We start from the raw sequence: 18,125 nt of genomic DNA on the forward strand, positions 1-18,125 counted from the left end.
CCAAGCCAGGGGACATGAGTTCGATCCCTGGTCTGGGAAGGTCCCACATGCCATGGAGCAACTAAGCCCATGAGCCACAACTACAGAGCCTGCGCTCTAGAGCCCGTGAGCCACAACTACTGAGCCCACGTGCCACAACTCCTGAAGCCCACGTGCCTAGAGCTCATGCTCTGCAACGAGAGAAGCTACCGCAATGAGAAGCCCGCACACCGCAATGAAGAGTAGCCCCTGCTCGCTGCAACTAGAGAAAGCCTGTGTGCAGCAACGAAGACCCAACGCAGCCAAAAATAAATATATAAATTTATCTTTAAAAAAGATAAGTGACAGTTTAAAGCAAAAATAAAACAATGTATTGTGGGTTTATAACATACGTAGAAGTAAAAATGTATGAGAACCCTTGCACAAAGGCTGGGAGGAAAGAAATGAAAGCATACTGTTTAAGATTCTTAAGTTATTTATAAAGTGGTATAATATCAGTTGAGGTAGGCTGTGATAAGTTAAAGATGTATACTATAATTCTGAAAGCTACCATTAAAGAGAGAGAGAGTTATAGCTAGTAAGCTAACAAAAGAGACAAAATGGAATCATAAATAATATTCAAGTGACCCAAAAGAAGGCAGAAAGAGAAAGGCAACATAGAACAGATGGCGCACATAGAAAACAAACAGTGAGAAGGCAGATTTACACCCAACCAAATCAATAACAATAGATATAAATGGTTTAAACATCTCAATTCAAAGGTAGAGACTGTCAGGTTGGATAAAAAAAGCAAGATCTAGCTATACGTTGTCTATAAGAAACACACTTTATTTTTTTGTTTGTTTTGCGGTATGCAGGCCTCTCACCGCCGCGGCCTCTCCCGTTGCGGAACACAGGCTCCAGACGCGCAGGCTCAGCGGCCATGGCTCACGGGCCCGGCCGCTCCGCGGCATGTGGGATCTTCCCGGACCGGGGCACGAACCCATGTCCATGGCATCGGCAGGCGGACTCTCAACCACTGCGCCACCAGGGAAGCCCGAAACACACTTTTAATATAAAGATACAAGTAGGTTAAAAGTAAAAGAATGGACATAACAATCCTAAATGTTTTTGGATCACATTACAGAGCTTCAAAATAATGGAAGCAAAACCCAACAGAACTGCAAGGAAAAGGAGACAAATCCACAATTATAGTCAGATCTTAACACCCTCATCTCAGTAAATGGTGGAGCAAGTAGGCAGAAAATCAGTGAGGACATGGAAGACTGGAACAATACTAGCTATCTACCAACTTGACCTAACTGGTCTTTGTAAAACACTTCACCAAACAAGACTAGAAAGCACATTCTTTTCAAGTACACACAGAACATATTCTGGCCCAAAACAAGCCTCATTAAATTTAAAAGGATTCACCTTGTACAAAATGTTTTGTGACCACAGTGGAAATTAACCTAGAAATCAATGACAGAAAGGTATCTGGGAAATTCCTAAATATTTAGAGACGAAGTAACACCTTTCTAAATAATCCACGTGTCAAAGAAGAAATCAAAAGAGAAATTAGAAAGTATTTTGAATGGTGTGAAACCACAACACAGCAAAACTTGTGGGATGCAGCCAGAGCAGGACTTAGAAGGGAATACCTACATCAGAAAAGAGAGGTATCTAATCAATGACCTCAGTTTCCACCACAAGAAACCAGGAAAGAACAAATTAAACCCAAAGTCAGCAGAAGAAAAGAAATAATAACTAGGCGAGGAAGAGACCAGGCCTTATTTATCCTAAAATCTCCCTTGACCAGCACCTAAGACAGCGATCAATGAAAATCTGTTCAATCTGCATACTTTGCCAATATTTTTATTTTAAAGCACCTTGGATTTACTAGTGGGTTAATGCAGTACATCTCTTTCCTTACACCACAGCATCGCCTAAACCACCAATATCTGGTAGAGATCATCAGTTCCTTTTGCTATTACTATAATACAACTCCACCTCACTTAACTTTCTTGGGTATGAGGGACCACCCATATCCAGAGACAGGGCTGGCAAGTATAACCCTCCAGTAACTGTAGATTTATAAACATCCACAGAACCTGGTTAAGCTGAGGGTAATCACCTGCAGAAACAACCCCCTCTTCCAAGAATCTAGAAAATAGAGACTTGGGGATAAAACTGTGTCACAGGATCTCCTGTACTTTTCAGAGAAAACAAATTCTAATGGAATGAACCCCAGGCGGGAACCCATTCCAAATTATCCTGATGAATTGCCCAGGGTATAAAAGCCCCTGGGACATCACACAGAAGGACAACTGGAGATTCCTGAGGGCGTCTTATAACAGGGCAGAGAGCTCTCCCCATGTCTGTTGTTTACAAGTTTCACTACCTACTGCCCATCTATCTATCTTTGAATTACAATTAGCATTCAGAAGAGATGTTGTCAAAGGGAAGACCACTAAGACTTTCTTTCTTTTTTTTTTTTTTTTTTTTTTGGTTTGGTATGCGGGCCTCTCCCGTTGCAGAGCACAGGCTCCGGACGCGCAGGCTCAGCGGCCATGGCTCACGGGCCCAGCCTCTCCGCGGCATGTGGGATCTTCCCGGACCGGGGCACGAACCCGTGTCTCCTGCATCGGCAGGCGGATTCTCAACCACTGCGCCACCAGGGAAGCCCCAGACTTTCTTTTTTAACTGAAAAATGAAGTCATATTTTATTTGACAGAGAGCCAAATGGATTTGATTTGAAAATGAAGACTGGCTTGGCCAGCAGGTTATATGGAAGGCATTTTCCATAAATGGGATGAGTCAAATCTGCAAAACTCTAAGGTTTTACTCAAAACCCAAACTGACAAACTAAAACATTTAAGGCAGATACACAGTATGCCAGAAATTATATCCTCTGCAGCTATTAAACTTATGACAAAAATTTTTAGATGTCAACTTAATGTGCAACGGGGTACACTGTTTTTTAAAATCCTTTTCGGGGACTTCCCCGATGGTCCAGTGGTTGAGAAACTGCCTTCCAACGCAGGGCCGCGTGTCCGATCCCTGGTCGGGGAACTAAGATCCCACATGCTGTGGGGCAACTAAGCCCGCGCGCCGCAACAAAGATCCTGTGTGCCGCAACGAACACCCGATGCAGCCAAATAAATAAATATTAAGAAAAAAAAAAAGAATGAAAGAAAAAAAATAAAATCCTTTTCGGATGGTACAGGAGCAAAAGAGTTTGAAGGATCTCTTTATACGTTGGTAATAACTATTTGTTATTTCAAAGGCACCACTGTGGCAGGTGACTATCCTTCTCTGAAATGAGTCAACCGGAGAATTTGAACGCTTCGATCCTGGGTGCTGTCCTGTGCCGTCCTATGGCAGCAGGGGTTTCAGAATGTCAGGCAGGACTATTAAACAGCCTCATGCCCTCGACTCAGCCCACAATTAGACAATGAAGAGGAGCCAGGCACCAGCCTCATGTGGCACCTTAGACGACAAAACTGCAGTAATGAAAAAGGTGAAATCCCCTAATCTATTTCCATTTTAGGAAGTAAAACTAGAAAATCTAGCTTTGGTCAAAACTCCCTGAAGGGGACTCCTGTGACCGTGGAAGAGAGAAGTGCACCACAGAGAAAACAGTCTCTTGGACGCTTATTTATTCCTGGTGAAAAGCCAGTCTCCATTGAGGTCCCAAGTTCAAGGTCAATGCCTGCTAACAAAGATGTCTTTTTTTTTTTTTTTTTTTTTTTTTGTGGTACACAGGCCTCTCACTGCTGTGGCCTCTCCCATTGCGGAGCACAGGCTCCGGACGCGCAGGCTCAGTGGCCATGGCTCATGGTCCCAGCCACTCCGAGGCATGTGGGATCTTCCCAGACTGGGGCACGAACCCGTGTCCTCTGCATCGGCAGGCGGATTCTCAACCACTGCGCCACCAGGGAAGCCCAAAGATGTCTTTTTCTTTCTCTAAAAGAAAGTTAGGGGCTTCCCTGGTGGCGTAGTGGTTAAGAATCCGCCTGCCAATGCAAGGAACAGAGATTCGAGCCCTGGTCTGGGAAGATCCCACATGCCGCGGAGCAACTAAGCCCGTGTGCCACAACTACTGAGCCTGTGCTCTAGAGCCCGCGAGCCACAACTACTGAAGCCCATGCACCTAGAGCCCGTGCTCTGCAATAAGAGAAGCCACTGCAATGAGAAGCCCACGCACCACAACGAAGACTAGCCCCCGCTCGCCACAACTAGAGAAAGCCCGCGCGCAGCAACAAAGACCAAAGGCAGCCAAAAATAATAAATAAATTAAATTAATAAATTTTAAAAAAATAAAAGAAAGTTAGGGGTGTACAAAATTAACCTGATTTTAAGTATAGGATTTTGAGATGTAGCACGTAAATTAAAGATCTGTAGAAACAAGAGACCACGTAGAAACACAGCATAATTTCTCTTCTTTTTCTGCTCTTATAGGAGCCTGATTCTCCTTTCAGATTAGATAGATGCCAAGGGGGGCAGGGGGAGAATATGGTATCGAGGCCGGCATGTAAACACCCAATCACCTTAAATGATCAGAATTTCCCAACCTGTCAGCACTTAGAAACAATTCAGAAAAGGCATTTTTTAGCTGCAGAACTATTTACCAGATCCTATTTTTACTGCTTATATAGGTTAAAGAAGAGACTCTAGCAAAAAAAATACAGGAAAGGAAAACGGGAAAAAAGTTAACCACGTCCATAAACGCATCACTAAAGGCTTTTATAATAATGTAATCTCTCCCTGTAGTGCTTCTGTAAGACCCTGGACAAGTCATTTAACCAGAAGTGACGGTGGGGAAAGGCCAACAGGATGGTGAAAGTGCGCACGGTAGCGGGTTGGTTTTAACCAACAGGAATCTTCACTGTGTCAGACCAAAGACAAGGATTCAACACTTCGCGCTTATTCTGGGTGATCTAAACCATTCCCTGCCCTTCCCCCCCCCCCGCTTTTTTTTCATCACTGGCATTTCAATTTTTTTTTTTTTTTTGCGAGTTTTCTCACACAATGGAGGTGGTTTTCCCTGTGTTTGGTAAGAAGAGTAGTCACAACATCAGACTCCAGCCCAGGAGGAGGGAGAGCTAGAGGAAAGGAGGCATGAGGCCAGGGGTAGATGGAATGTGGAAAGCTTCACAAAGCAGCAGCAGGAGCAGGGACAGCCACCAGCTCCAGTTTCCCCTGGACCCTGGGAAAATAAGCCATGACTCACCTCCTTTTCAAGCTTCCCGGCCAAGAGTTTAAAGCAGATAAGAAGCTCCTTCTGTCCTACCTTTGTTATTCATTTATTTGAAAGGAAGGCGCACTTTAAGACAACAAATTCTTTTTTTAGGTATTGTGTTGAGTCTTTTATTTCAGGCCCTGCTTCCTGAGCACCATGGGGGTCTTAAAACGCTCAGCTGGTGTCATGGCACAGATACTTCCTTGTCACAAACTGTGAAAATAAAGGCCTCAAAGTTTTATTATTATTATTATCTATTTTTTATTGTTTTTGGCTCTGTTGGGGCTTCGTTGCTGTGCGCGGGCCTTTCTAGTTGCGGTGAGCAGGGGCTATTCTTCGTTGAAGTGCACGGACTTCTCATTGTCGTGGCTTCTCTTATTGTGGAGCACGAGCACGGGCTCTAGGCATGAGGGCTTCAGTGGTTGTGGCACGCAGGCTCAGTAGTTGTGGCTCGTGGGCTCTAGAGCACTGGCTCAGTAGTTGTGGCACACGGGCTTAGCTGTTCCACGGCATGTGGGAATCTTCCCGGGCCAGGGATCGAACCCGTGTCCCCTGCATTGGCAGGCTGACTCTTAACCACTGTGCCACCCGGGAAGTCCAGGCCTCAAAGTTTTAAGGATTAGTTAAGTACCTCCAGGCAAGGAAGGAAGGAGGCAGTGTTATGTTGAGCTAACTTGGGCAGAGTCCAAATCCTGGGTTCTGCCACTGCCTTTGCTTTCAACCAGCCTCAGTCTCACTTCTACACACTAACGAGGTGAGTGACATAATCTCCAAAGGTTTTAATTAAGCTCTACTTGAAGCTTCCATTTTCACAACCTCAAAGTGAACTCTGTATTTGAGAAAAGACCATCTATGGCTTATGAAACGGGCAATAGGCTGACAAGAGCGGTGCTCAAGGGGGCCCATTTCCATCCAGGGAAACATTTGGGCCAAAGACATCATTGGGTGTAGAGTGACATGACCACTTCTTAGAAATCTCCTGCCACTGGGGTTTCTTTTTTGTGTGTGTGGTTTTTGTGGTATGCGGGCCTCTCACTGCTGTGGCCTCTCCCGCTGCGGGGCACAGGCTCCGGACGCGCAGGCCCAGCGGCCATGGCCCACGGGCCCAGCCGCTCCGCGGCACGCGGGATCCTCCCGGACCGGGGCACGAACCCGCATCCCCTGCATCGTCAGGCGGACTCTCAACCACTGCGCCACCAGGGAAGCCCTGGGGTTTCTTTTTCTTTTCTTTTCTTTCTTTTTTTTTTCTGTTTTAATCTTCCTAAAAGCTATAGGGCCCAGGCTTTCCGCAGCCCTGCCAGCTGACAGGAGACTGTGCTCTCCCTGGGTGCTACACACCCTTTATTACTGACACACCCTTTATTACCCAAATCCCCCAGACCTTCTCCTTCTTTCTAGTCCACTTTTCACCTTAGCTACCTAAGAAAAAAATGTAGAGGATACGACCAACTGTGGGCATCTTATTTTCAGACTCGATGGGGGAAAAGGTCACTTTGTATTGAACCCTGTCCCAGGTTCTTTATGTACTTCTAATTCAATCCCACAAAAACCTACTGAAGTAGGTATTCCTACCACCAGCATAAGGAGGCTGATAAGACCTGGAGAGGCTGGGTAACTTGCTCAAGGTCACACAGCTTGCAAGCAGCGCAGACAATACTTGAACCCAGGTTTATATTATACCACAAAGCCTGTACTGGGTTATTTAAAGAAGTCTTATTGAGATATAATATGCACACCATACAAATCACCCATTTGACTGTACGATTTGATGGCTTTTGGTATATTCATAGATATGTGCAACCACCACCATGGTCAATTTTAGACCATTTTCATCACCTCAGAAAGAACCCTTGGGCTTCCCTGGTGGCGCAGTGGTTAAGAATCCGCCTGCCAATGCAGGGGACACGGGTTCAAGCCCTGGTCCGGGAAGATCCCACATGCCGCGGAGCAACTAAGCCAGTGCGCCACAACTACGGAAGCCCGCGTGCTGCAACTACTGAAGCCCGCGGACCTAGAGCCCGCGCTCCGCAACAAGAGAAGCCACCACGATGAGAAGCCCATGCACCACAATGAAGGCCAGCCCCCCGCTCGCCGCAACTAGAGAAAGCCCGCGCACAGCAACGAAGACCCAACACGGCCGAAAATAAATACATAAAATCAATACATTTTTTAAAAAAGAATCCCCCCCCCCGCAAAAAAAAGAAACCCCAGACCTATTATTAGTTATCCTCTTCCTAGCTCTCCGTTCCCCTCTGCTCCCAGGCCTAGACAACCATTAATTTACTTTCTGTCTCTACAGCTTCCCCTGTTCTGGACTTTTGATGCATAGATCCATAGAAAATGGATCATGTAATATATATGGTCTTTTGTGCCTGGCTTCCTTCACTTCGTGTAATGTTTCCAGTGAAAATCTGTAGTCTTAACTCCAGAGCCCACTGCCTCAGGGAAGGGACCATGGAGCGTGGACAGCAGACCACGGAAGAAGTGCATGGTGAAATCTACTGCTTTGAGCAGCAGCAGAGATTACAGGAGGATAGCTGTTTTCAGATAAGTCAGCTGTTTTCAAGCACCCTTGGATCATGTTTCTGGGCTGTTCCTGAAGGTGCCCTTGGGGCGAATGGGTAGCAGATGCAAGCTGACAGACCTCAGTCAGATCTAAGAAAGAACTCACAAGGGCCCCGACTAGGTCCCCAAAGGAATGGGCCGGGTGACCCTCTGTGAAGGATGCCACAGGAGGTATGCCTCCCACACTGGGTGGGAGGCTGGCCTATGATGGCCAGTGACCTGTCCGAGACTAAATTCTTCGGTTCTGCCAAATTCACACTGGTAGAAGAAATGGTTAACACATGAAAAGTCGGCTCAGATTTAGTTTAAAGAGACTAGTCCTCTCTGAGTACAGTTTTGTTCACTGAATTCATCCCGCGGCTTGTGTACTCAGCTGGACTAGAAATGAATACCAGCAAAATATTTGTTCTTCTCATTTCCGTGTGGTTTCTGTGAGGCTTCAACAATTGATGGCTCTTTGAACATCAAAGGAATTCATCCACTGAAGGTCCGGATCAGGCCCACTCTGGTATATTCTTATTTATTAGTCAGTCTTGGGATCAGGGTACTTGGCTCCACCTTTCCAGATATCAACTAATTTTTTAAAAAAATATTTATTTATTAGTGATTTTGGTAGCGCTGGGTCTTACCTGCGGCATGTGGGATCCTCGTTGCGGCATGCAGACTTCTTAGTTGCAGCATGCGGGATCGTTTAGTTGTGGCGTGCGTGCGGGATCTAGTTCCCTGACCAGGGATCGAACCCGGGCCCCCTGCATTGGGAGTGTGGAGTCTTACCCACTGGACCACCAGGGAAGTCCAGATATCAACTAATTTTTAAAAATATCCTCTAGTTGACTTGATGATACTTCCTCCAAGCCAGGAATTTTACAATACAACAAATCAGTTTAATGTGTGAACTCAATCCAGTCTGCAAAGAGCATTTTTCTTTTTCTAATGTGTCATTCTATTACACCAAATTATGTCTGCCCCTTTTCTACAGAAAAGGCTCTTTTTCTGTAGACTGTCTTACCTAAGTCCAGCTACTTATGCAAATACCTGCCCCACAAATGGCCAAACACTGAAAAGGTATAGAGTTCAACAGTACTGTCTGATTAAGCAATACCACCTTGATATTAATGACCTTCCATTCGATTATTTCAGGTCAACAGAGACTGCCTCCTATACACTGCTCTGGTCAAGGAGAGAATTAGGGCAGGGCAGATTCTCATTTTTGACAGGATAATCTCTGGATAATCCTGAAACCTATTTTGGGAATAACAGATGTAGTTCTAAAAGGATTGCTCCTCAAGTTCTCCCCAAAGCCCAGTTTGTGAGGCTCAAACTAGATGGCGCATATGCAACCTCAACCCCTCCATCTTCTAGAATCCTCACCTGCATCAAACACCAGCCCCACAAGCCTCAGCTGAAGGAACAGCTGCTGACATGTAACACAGCTTGTGTTCTTTCCCTGATTGGCTGCCTGAGTCCTAACCTATGTTTTAAAGTTGTTTTCAGACAGAGACTTTGTTTGGTCACATGAAAATACCTTAAATAGGCAATGCTATAATTAGCTCTAGCTGAAGTCTCCTCTCCTAAGTTGCTACTGCTATCATCATCTTTTTTCTGTCTTTAATAAACTCTTCCCTTCTTTTGTCCCAGGACAGGCTTCTTGCTCACATGCCCTTGACAAAGAAAATGTCTCTGGCTGGCTGCCATTGGTTTCTCTGCCCACTGCCATTTTAAGTAAATTTTTCTCGACTGTCCCAATTTCTTCTGAAACAAAGGGCAGATGCCAAAAATCTCTGGTTCTTTTCTAAAGAAAACTTGACCCAGTGGTGGTCAGCTAGTGGGAGGCTTTGTGTAGTCACAAGGACTTGGTTCACTCATCACCCACTGATAAGCCCTCACAGCTGACTTCTGTGCAAACCCTAGCACCTCAGACTGGTCCTGTGGGTTATATGAAGCAGCTACCGAAGTTCGATGTTGTGTTTTTCGATGCCTATTCCCATGGCAGATAACCCATTTTGAACTGAAGGGCCCCCAAATTCTCTTTTGCCTTTGCTACCTCTTCAAAACTGCAGCACTACTTTTTCTGCATGTAGCTAATACTGATACTATTGCAACAGGAAGTGGTATGGGGTTGTGAGGCAGGGTGTCTTCCTGTTGCCCCGCTATTCACAAAAAGGCGGCAGGTTCTCTCTCTAATTCTTATACCATTCGCCACAGACTAGCTTGTGCTCCGCCCCAGGTAATAAACAAATAAAATGGATCATTCCCAATCTCTCAAAGCTGTATAATTTCACATTCATAAGCTGAAAGTAGAAGTAGTCCACACTAAAGCCATACGCCGAAAGGATAAAAAAGAATTGTTTCAGATGGTAGAACTTAGTCACAGAGTTAAAGATTTTAGAGCCAATGTGACCCTGATGGGCTAGGCTCCCTTTGGCTAATCTAAAAGGTTTCCTTTCAATACGGGAAAGAAAAATGATCACTTTCTCCTTATTTGCCCTTAGAAATTTACTGCCAAAAAAATGGATTAGGATCAATATCAGATGTGCCATGAACTGAAAAAACACTGTGACTCCAGGTGAGGCACAAAGCATGGTATAAACACTGAATACACTCCCGTAGCCAAGAGCCCTCGATGCTCCTGGTGGCATATGCCAGGTGGGTAGGTTCATAAAAGTAGAAAGGCTCTCCTAGGCCCACACCTCCCTAAGCCCATAAGACACAGACCCTCTGAGTTCAGCCATCCTATCTTTCCAAGTGACTTATTCATCAGTTATGATTGGAAAATATCCAGCTCACAACACCATTTTGTGTAAAACTCACTTGAAAAGACTTAAAAAAAAACTTGTCTCTAAGCCTGTTGGACTTAACCCAATGATTCTACCTTGCAGTGTTAACCGTGGTCTTCCTAGGCTTATCTAGGTTAAATAGCTTGGATGTTGATCCAAGATATTCTGGACATGAGTTAAAAATTTTACTTACACCTACCCAACAAACTAATTGGTTTAACTCACTGGCGTTTTACCAAAAATGTTTTTCACACTTAGCTATGAGATTCTGTAATTGTGGTATGTACAAATGGACCAAAGGAACTAACTTAGAAGAGAAACAATTTACTTAAAATACTCAGTAGTCTTCCTCCAGGTTATAAATCAGGCTTAGCCACAATAAATAAAATACTTGGAAAAGAGCAGCTACAGCTACAAAGTCAGATAGGAAAACATACCATGAGAGACAGAAGGGGAAGAAACAGCCTCTGCTTGAGGTTTTTATACAGAAAGGACAGCACATCTCTGTCCCCTCGTCCCCCTTGGCCAGGTGCCCACTCCAGGACAAGGGGAAAAAACTCCCCTCCTAGGTGGGCCACACTTTCACTTTTACGAAGAATTTTCCCCTAGATTCTTTCATTCTTATCTGCAACCCTGTAAGAGATCACGATCCCATTTTCTGGATGGGCATGTCAATGGGGATGAGTCTAACCCACGAGAACTGTCAGTTCTCACCACCCACATGTCACGATCTGCCTGAAACCTCAGTTCCCATTTTTTCCAACTCCCACATGCTTCTGAGAGGAACCAGATTAGGGCCCACCACTGGCATGGAAACGAGAGGGAAGGGAGGGGTGCTCCTGGAGGAGGATGGATGAAAGCATTAATGATGGGTAGAGGGGAGCATCAAAGCTTAGTCCTGAGGTCAGAAGGTGACATAAGCCAGACTCTCGAGACTTGGCCCTCTACTTTGGGGAAAGCCCCAGCAAAAAGGGGCTTTTCTACCATCAGAATGCCCAGAAGGTGCCCACCTTCTGGGGCACCCAGAAGAGAGAGCCATTCCCCAGGAGAAAGCCTTTCACCCAGGGAGAGCCTTTCCCCCTTGGCCCTAGCGCCCACAGAGGCCAAGAAGGAGCTCTACTCCCCACAGGGCGTAAATGGGGTGTCCGTCTGTCAGGAGGTCCCAGCCAGTCCGAGAGGCCGTCCACCAAGCCTGCCAAGCTCCAAGGTACTGCCAAAGAAGCCGGTCGTGCAGACCAGACCTGTCACCCTGGACCTCCCGGAGGTGCGGGGGCGCGAAGGGGTCCCCTCCCCGCCCATGCGGACGGTGCGTGTTGCCTACCTGGAGCTCGCCCTCTGTGCGGTGCAGTCCCAGGCGCCGAAGTCCCACGGCCAGGTCGTTGACACACAGGCCGCCGTCGCGGTTGACGTCGAGAGTCTGGAAAAGGCTCCAAAGGCGCAGCCGGTGGTCCGGGCCCCCGCAGACGGCGCCGCCGCAAGGGTCCACGGACGCCGGCGATGAGGCGGACGACGAGGCGGTGGCTGCGGCGTCCGGCGGCGGGGAAGCCACGCAGCGGCACAACACACTGTTCACCATCGGGCGCGAGGCAGGGGTGACGTGCCTGCGGGGAGAGCGCGGAAGACACGCCGGTGTCCTCAGTCCACTAGCGCGGGTCCCGAGGTGCCGGCAAGCTGGCGGGATGGGCAGCTTCCGGGAGCCCCGCCCCGCCGCGCGCCGCCTGGATGGCCACGCCCCCAGGCACGACGCCGACCAGTCACAGACCCGGAAGGCCACCCGGAGGGGCGGAACCTCCCGCCGAGGACTGCCCACACAGGCCTTGACTACCCGAATCAATGGAGAGGGCGGGGCGATCCCGGCTCAGCCTGAGGCCATTCAAACTGAGGGAGGCGGGGATTGGCTGAGCCGGGCTGGAGAGAGGAAATCACGGTGCTATAGGCATAAGTCATGTGATTGGCAGGCGGAAGGCCCCGCGTCCTATTTCCAACGAGAAACGCCGTTTAGACGGCGAAATCGTAAGGATGGGAGGGGTCGTCGTGTAAGGAGAGATCGCAATCTCCGGTGGGAAGTAGGATTTGCGTGAGGAGCAATTGTGAGCTGCGGTTGCAAGGCAGAGTTTGCGCCATTGGGTGGAACTGAAAATTAACTGGCTAACGGCTCAAGACCGAAAACACTAGGAATCCTCAGGAAGCCGGGTTTTGGTAATCTAACTCCCTAAAGCCACCAATAAAATAGCTGAATTTAACGGCGTAAAAGTCGTAATACTGATGATTGAACGACAACTTTCCAATGGAAGTGAGTAAAGGCTAGGTTGGGTGGAGCGCTCTGTAGCGACAGACACACCTTTAGACCAATGATCGGGCCAATTCCAGTAAGTAGGCAAGCTCTTCAGCTGAGCGACAGATCGAAAGAACCAGTGATAGACGTGATATCTGAGCCGCGACCAACCGGGAGGGCGGGTCCCCCTGGAGAAGGGCTGGGAGGCGGGAAGAGGGGAAGTGGGCGGATCTCCGCACATCCCGGCGGAAGAGGCAGATTCAGGAAGCCATTACGCAGCTGGCTGGCAGCAGCTGGGCCGGTCAGGGCTGGGCCCTACGCACTTTGCGTAGCAAGGGGGGTTACCAAAGGCCTGGTACTTGGCCTTGGACAAGGCCGGCCTATCCCCTGTAGGGGGCGGTGGGTGAGGAGCAAGGCTGAGGAAGGCGAGAAGGGGAATTGGGGCAGTTAGGGGATTATAGTTTCTTTAAAAAGCAAGGTGGGGAGAGGCCATGGCCGTCCCAGCCAAGAAAAGGAAGATGAACTTTTCTGAGCGAGAGGTGGAGATCATCGTGGAGGAGTTGGAACTGAAGAAGCACCTGCTGGTGAACCACTTCAACGCTGGGGTCCCTCTGGCTGCCAAGAGCGCAGCATGGCACGGCATCCTGAGAAGGGTCAATGCCGTGGCCACCTGCCGCAGGGAGCTGCCTGAGGTCAAGAAGAAGTGGTCTGACCTCAAGACCGAGGTCCGTCGCAAGGTTGCCCAGGTTCGGGCGGCTGTGGAGGGTGGCGAGGCCCCAGGGCCCACTGAGGAAGACGGAGCTGGTGGGCCTGGGACAGGTGGTGGCAGTGGCGCTGGTGGCCCAGCTGTAGCCCCCGTACTGCTCACCCCCATGCAGCAGCGCATCTGCAACCTGCTGGGTGAGGCCACCATCATCAGCCTGCCCAGTACCACAGAGATCCACCCCGTGGCCCTTGGACCCACGGCTACTGCAGCCGCAGCCACGGTCACCCTGACACAGAGTGAGTGACCTCTCCCACCCAGTCCGGCGTGCCTAAATGGGAAGGGCCAGCAAGAGCTGGGGCAGCCCAGGGAAGGTTGGCTGCCAAGGGTCAAAGGTCAGATGGGAGTCTTGGAGGACCATGAGGCCTTCCAAGAGATCCCCAGACAGAAGTGATCCTGTTCTCTCTGGGACTTCCTCAGCACGCAGTCTGGACTTCTGACGGGCTGGCTTGCTCTCCACTGTTTTGCCACCATTCATGTCCATGACTGAACTGTGTGGTCCTTGAAGACAGAGACCATGTTTATATCTCCACAGGACTTAACACAGGGCCTAGCACCTAGTAGGCAGTCAGGACATATTTGTTGAATGAATAGGTAGGTGGACATCGATTCTGGAAAAAGACATTCTGGTTTTCAGTGTGGTGAACATTCATCAGGCACTGCTGAGGAACCTCATGGTTCCAGGCGATCATCTACTCTTCTGTTCACTCATCAACCGGTAGGGCAATTCTGTGCCAAACCCTGGGCTCGGCACTGGGATTACCAAGGTGTCTAAGAGATAGGCCGGTTATATTCTAGTAGGACAGATAAGACGAATATATGAATAACTGCACTGTCAGTTGGGAGAACCTAAGGACTCAGAAGAGAAAGGGGGCTTCCTGGTGGGGTTGGGGGCACACAGTGGATGTTGGCATTAAAGGGTGGAGAAGACTGACCTTTCCCACATGCTTGGAGGCCCAAACAGCCCAGCTAGAATGGCTTCAAAGGTTCTCGGCTATGAACGACAACGAAACGGATTGGTTGACTTTTTAGTTCAGATAAAGGTTTGCACCAATGACGGTTAAGTGCTCTTTGTGACGGGCTGGGAACTGTTTCCATCAGTGATTCTCGATGGGGCTTGGGGGAGTTGGTGTGTGTGTGTGTGAGTGCCATAACCCCACAGTGTCATCTTTCTCGAGGATATGGAGGTGGGAGAGGGGATCAAACACTGGTCTAACTCAGTTGCTATTCTGGAAGAGGAAGGACCTGGAGGTATTCCATTGACCAAGGTGGTCAAGGAGACAGGGAGGCTATTGGGCACTTTAGCTACTGCCTTCCCACTCCCACCTCCTCCTTTTCTGCTTGGCTGTAAAAGACATGGAAGTCAAGAAAGCACTGAAGGAGGCTGGACCAGTGGGGCACTTCGGGGAGCATGTGGCCCCACCTTTATTAGCCAGAAGCAGCTCAGTGGGGTGATTATGAACACATTGGACTCTGGTATTGGGGGAGACCTGCATTTCTTCCTGGACCTGATGAATCAGCTGACCTTAGGCAAGTCATTCCATGTTTCTGAGTCTACCTCCTTTCTCTCTTGAAAATGAATGTGACAATATCTCCCTCTTGGTGTCATTATGAGGATTCATGGAGCTAATGAGTGCAAAGGGTTAGCACATAGTAGGCACTCTACATTTTTTGCTAGTCTTAACTATTAGCATCTTTGCTTTTGCCAGATCTGGGGCTGGCCCTTTGGTTATTAAGTAGATGAAGATTCTAACCCCCTTAGATTCTAGATTTATATATGAAAGGCTATAAAGCCAGGGGAGGGCTTCATGGCCTCCTCCCCACCCCACATGGCCAGCCTCACTCTTTCCAGAAGGTGACCTGCCACTGCCTTTGCTCTTTCTTCCCCACAGTCCCCGCAGAGACCGCCTATCACACGCTGGAGGAGGGAGTGGTAGAGTACTGCACGGCCGAGGCCCCCCCACCCCTGCCAGCGGAGGCCCCCGTGGAGATGATGGCCCAGCATGCCGACACCTCAGTCAAGCCGCAGGCGCTCAAGAGCCGCATAGCCCTCAACTCAGCCAAGCTGATCCAGGAGCAGCGGGTCACCAACCTGCACGTGAAGGAGATTGCCCAGCACCTGGAGCAGCAGAACGACCTGCTGCAGATGATCCGTCGCTCCCAGGAGGTGCAGGCCTGCGCCCAAGAGCGCCAGGCTCAGGCCATGGAGGGCACCCAGGCGGCCCTGAGCGTCCTCATCCAGGTCCTGCGGCCCATGATCAAAGATTTCCGCCGCTACCTGCAGAGCAGCATGCCCAACCCCGCCCCTGCCTCCGACCCTGGACAGGTGGCCCAGAATGGGCAGCCAGACAGCATCATCCAGTGAGCGCAGGGGTCGAGCCAGCCTTCTGCTGTGAATGGATGACACCACGTGGTCTCGTAAGCGGCTTGTGTGGTTGGCCTCAGTCTAGGCCTGGCCATGTGGACGGCTCCCAGTCTGATAGACATTTAGGGGTCCCCTGTTTCCGAGAAATGAAGGAGACTGGGAAGAAGAATGTGTTGGGTTCCTGGGACCCAAACTCTCTTCCCCCTACCCCTTGAGCTGTCCTGCTAAGAACCTGAAGATTGGATAGGTGGGGGTCAGGTGCTGGTGATGGGACCCATGTTGTCATGAGCCAGGGCTTGTGACACGACCCAGACTGGGGACTAGGACAACTGTCGGCCCTCACTGGGGACCGTCTCACAGCTTGGGGGGGGTCTGTGCGAAGATACCCGCCCCCCACCCAGGTGCCATCCTTTGGAGTCAGGTAACATCAGTGGTGCTGGCAGTAGCACAAAAATGGCTTCTTCCTCCCCTTGGGAGGCAGAGTGACAGCTGGGCCTGAGGAGGAAACCCCACCCTTTTCTCCTTCTCACTGTGCCGCAGTTCTCAGGGGACTCCAGTTCGTGCCGTGCCGCCCCCCGACCCCACTGCACCCGGGCGCAGCAGGGGCCCTGTTAGTGGCCTGGGCTGCCCCTGCCGTACACCCAGGCTGCAGCCCGTCGGGCTCAGGACTTCTGTGTGTGGTGGGGACAGCCTGGTCGCCACCTGGTCTTCCACTGAGTCCCCAGGCAGCCCTTTGGTGGTTTGTCCCAACAGCTTTTGACTCAGGTCAAGCGTCAGGCTTTGGGTGCTGTAAATTTTACTCATTGCCCCACTGCAGTGGGTCTGAGGCGACCCGTTGGCTTCTTCCAGAAGGCCTGCTACAAAGCCAGTTATATTTATTCTGTTCATGATCACCTCTGGGGAGGCTTCTGGGGGCAGCTCTGGCCACGCCCCTCCTCCTTTCCTCTCTACTGACTGTGCATTTCCAAAAGTCAGTGCAGAAAACAGCCCGCTCAGCATCACACCCTGGACTCCCTTCTCACAGTATTCGGCGCCTTGTGTTCTTGTGAGACGCCCACTGACTGGTTAGGTGACTCTGAAGGCCTGATTGGCCCTGAACGTATGCAGTGGGAGAGTTGAAACTGACCTAAGAAGTGGGACCTTGGACTTCTGTGCTCGGGGAAAAGCAGACCGACCTCGGAGTGCCGAAAGAGGTGTCCGAAAGAGGTGGTGTTCCCTGTTCTGTCTTGATGCTTCCTCCCCATTTGTAAGGACTTTACCCAGATGGCATGTGTCTGTTTCATTCTCAGAATCACCATCAATTACCGAGAGCCTTGCATCTTTCCCGATCATTTCCCAAGTTTGCCATTTCGCTGCCGAGGCCTTGGCCACACGTGACCGATGGTTACAACTCAAGGCTCCAGATCTCAGCTAAACAACAAAGGTGCTGCCCTTCCGGGCACGTTAAGAATCGCGCAGCTCCACTGTTGCAGTTACGGGAAGATGCCCCCAAAGATGGCTGGGAGGTGACTGCTTTACCACCATCCTCTCTGCGGGGGACGTGTGCAGTGCCAGCTGCAGAGCAGTGGAGAGGAATCAGGCCGGTGAGGGAGTTGGGTGGCAGGAGGAAAGGTCTTCTCAGTGTGGCTGGAAAGCAGCAGCCCCTGGCAGCCTGGGTGCCCTCCCTCCATGGAGCCTGATGGCCCCATCAAGGTAGCTTCGGGGACTTCCTGAGGGTTTGCAGCTTGGTTTGGCTTTTCTCTGGGGTCGGCAATCTGAGCCAGTATCGTGTCTGTTCCAAGTGGGTATAAAGAGGAAGCTTGGATCGCTTCAACTGACTGGTTCTTTCCAGATCATAATTTTAAATTAAAGAAATATCACTTTTTTTGATATACATGTCAGTGTCTTCATTGGTTATATATAGAAGAGATAGGGGGCTGGCAGAGAGCAGAAGCTCACAGGTCAAATCCGGCCCCCCCACCTGTCTTTGTAAATAAAGTTTTACTGGAACGCAGCCATACCCCTTCTTCTGCTTAATGTCTGGCTGTTTTTCTGCTACAATAGCAGAGTTAAATAGTTGTGACAGAGCATCTGGCCCACAAGCCCAAAGTATTTACTCTCTGGCCCTTTCCGGAAAAGGCTGCCTATCCCTGGTTTAGGGCAGTGTCTCAAACTCTGGATGAGAATTACATGGGGTGTTA

General features: G+C 49.5%; 2 protein-coding genes across 3 annotated transcripts in view; one reads left to right on the top strand and one right to left on the bottom strand.

Moving 5' to 3' along the window:
- Positions 1-12,340, bottom strand: part of SLC25A25 (solute carrier family 25 member 25) — a 32,748-nt gene extending 20,408 nt beyond the window's left edge. The window contains exon 1 of one of the 2 annotated variants that reach the window (XM_059072602.2): positions 11,864-12,340. In XM_059072602.2, the coding sequence (XP_058928585.1) occupies positions 11,864-12,118 (255 nt within the window). In that variant the 5' untranslated portion in view covers positions 12,119-12,340. The remainder of the gene's footprint in view (positions 1-11,863) is intronic. The other variant, XM_059072603.2, reaches the window with a different exon arrangement.
- A 149-nt stretch (positions 12,341-12,489) lies between these two features.
- NAIF1 (nuclear apoptosis inducing factor 1) lies at positions 12,490-17,814 on the top strand. The gene is made up of 2 exons (XM_059072649.2): positions 12,490-13,819; positions 15,473-17,814. The coding sequence occupies exons 1-2, from the start codon at positions 13,309-13,311 to the stop codon at positions 15,943-15,945; spliced, it is 984 nt and encodes a 327-aa protein (XP_058928632.1). The 5' UTR covers positions 12,490-13,308; the 3' UTR covers positions 15,946-17,814.
- Positions 17,815-18,125: the final 311 nt, after the last annotated feature.

This window comes from Kogia breviceps, chromosome 8 (assembly GCF_026419965.1).
Source record: "Kogia breviceps isolate mKogBre1 chromosome 8, mKogBre1 haplotype 1, whole genome shotgun sequence".
NCBI lineage: Eukaryota > Metazoa > Chordata > Mammalia > Artiodactyla > Physeteridae > Kogia > Kogia breviceps.

Excerpts from the sequence above, each read along its gene's own strand:
- NAIF1 (XM_059072649.2), top strand. The coding sequence starts at position 13,309 with ATGGCCGTCCCAGCCAAGAAAAGGAAGATGAACTTTTCTGAGCGAGAG. Across the intron at positions 13,820-15,472 it reads CACGGTCACCCTGACACAGA|TCCCCGCAGAGACCGCCTAT; the intron begins GTGAGTGACCTC and ends TCTTCCCCACAG.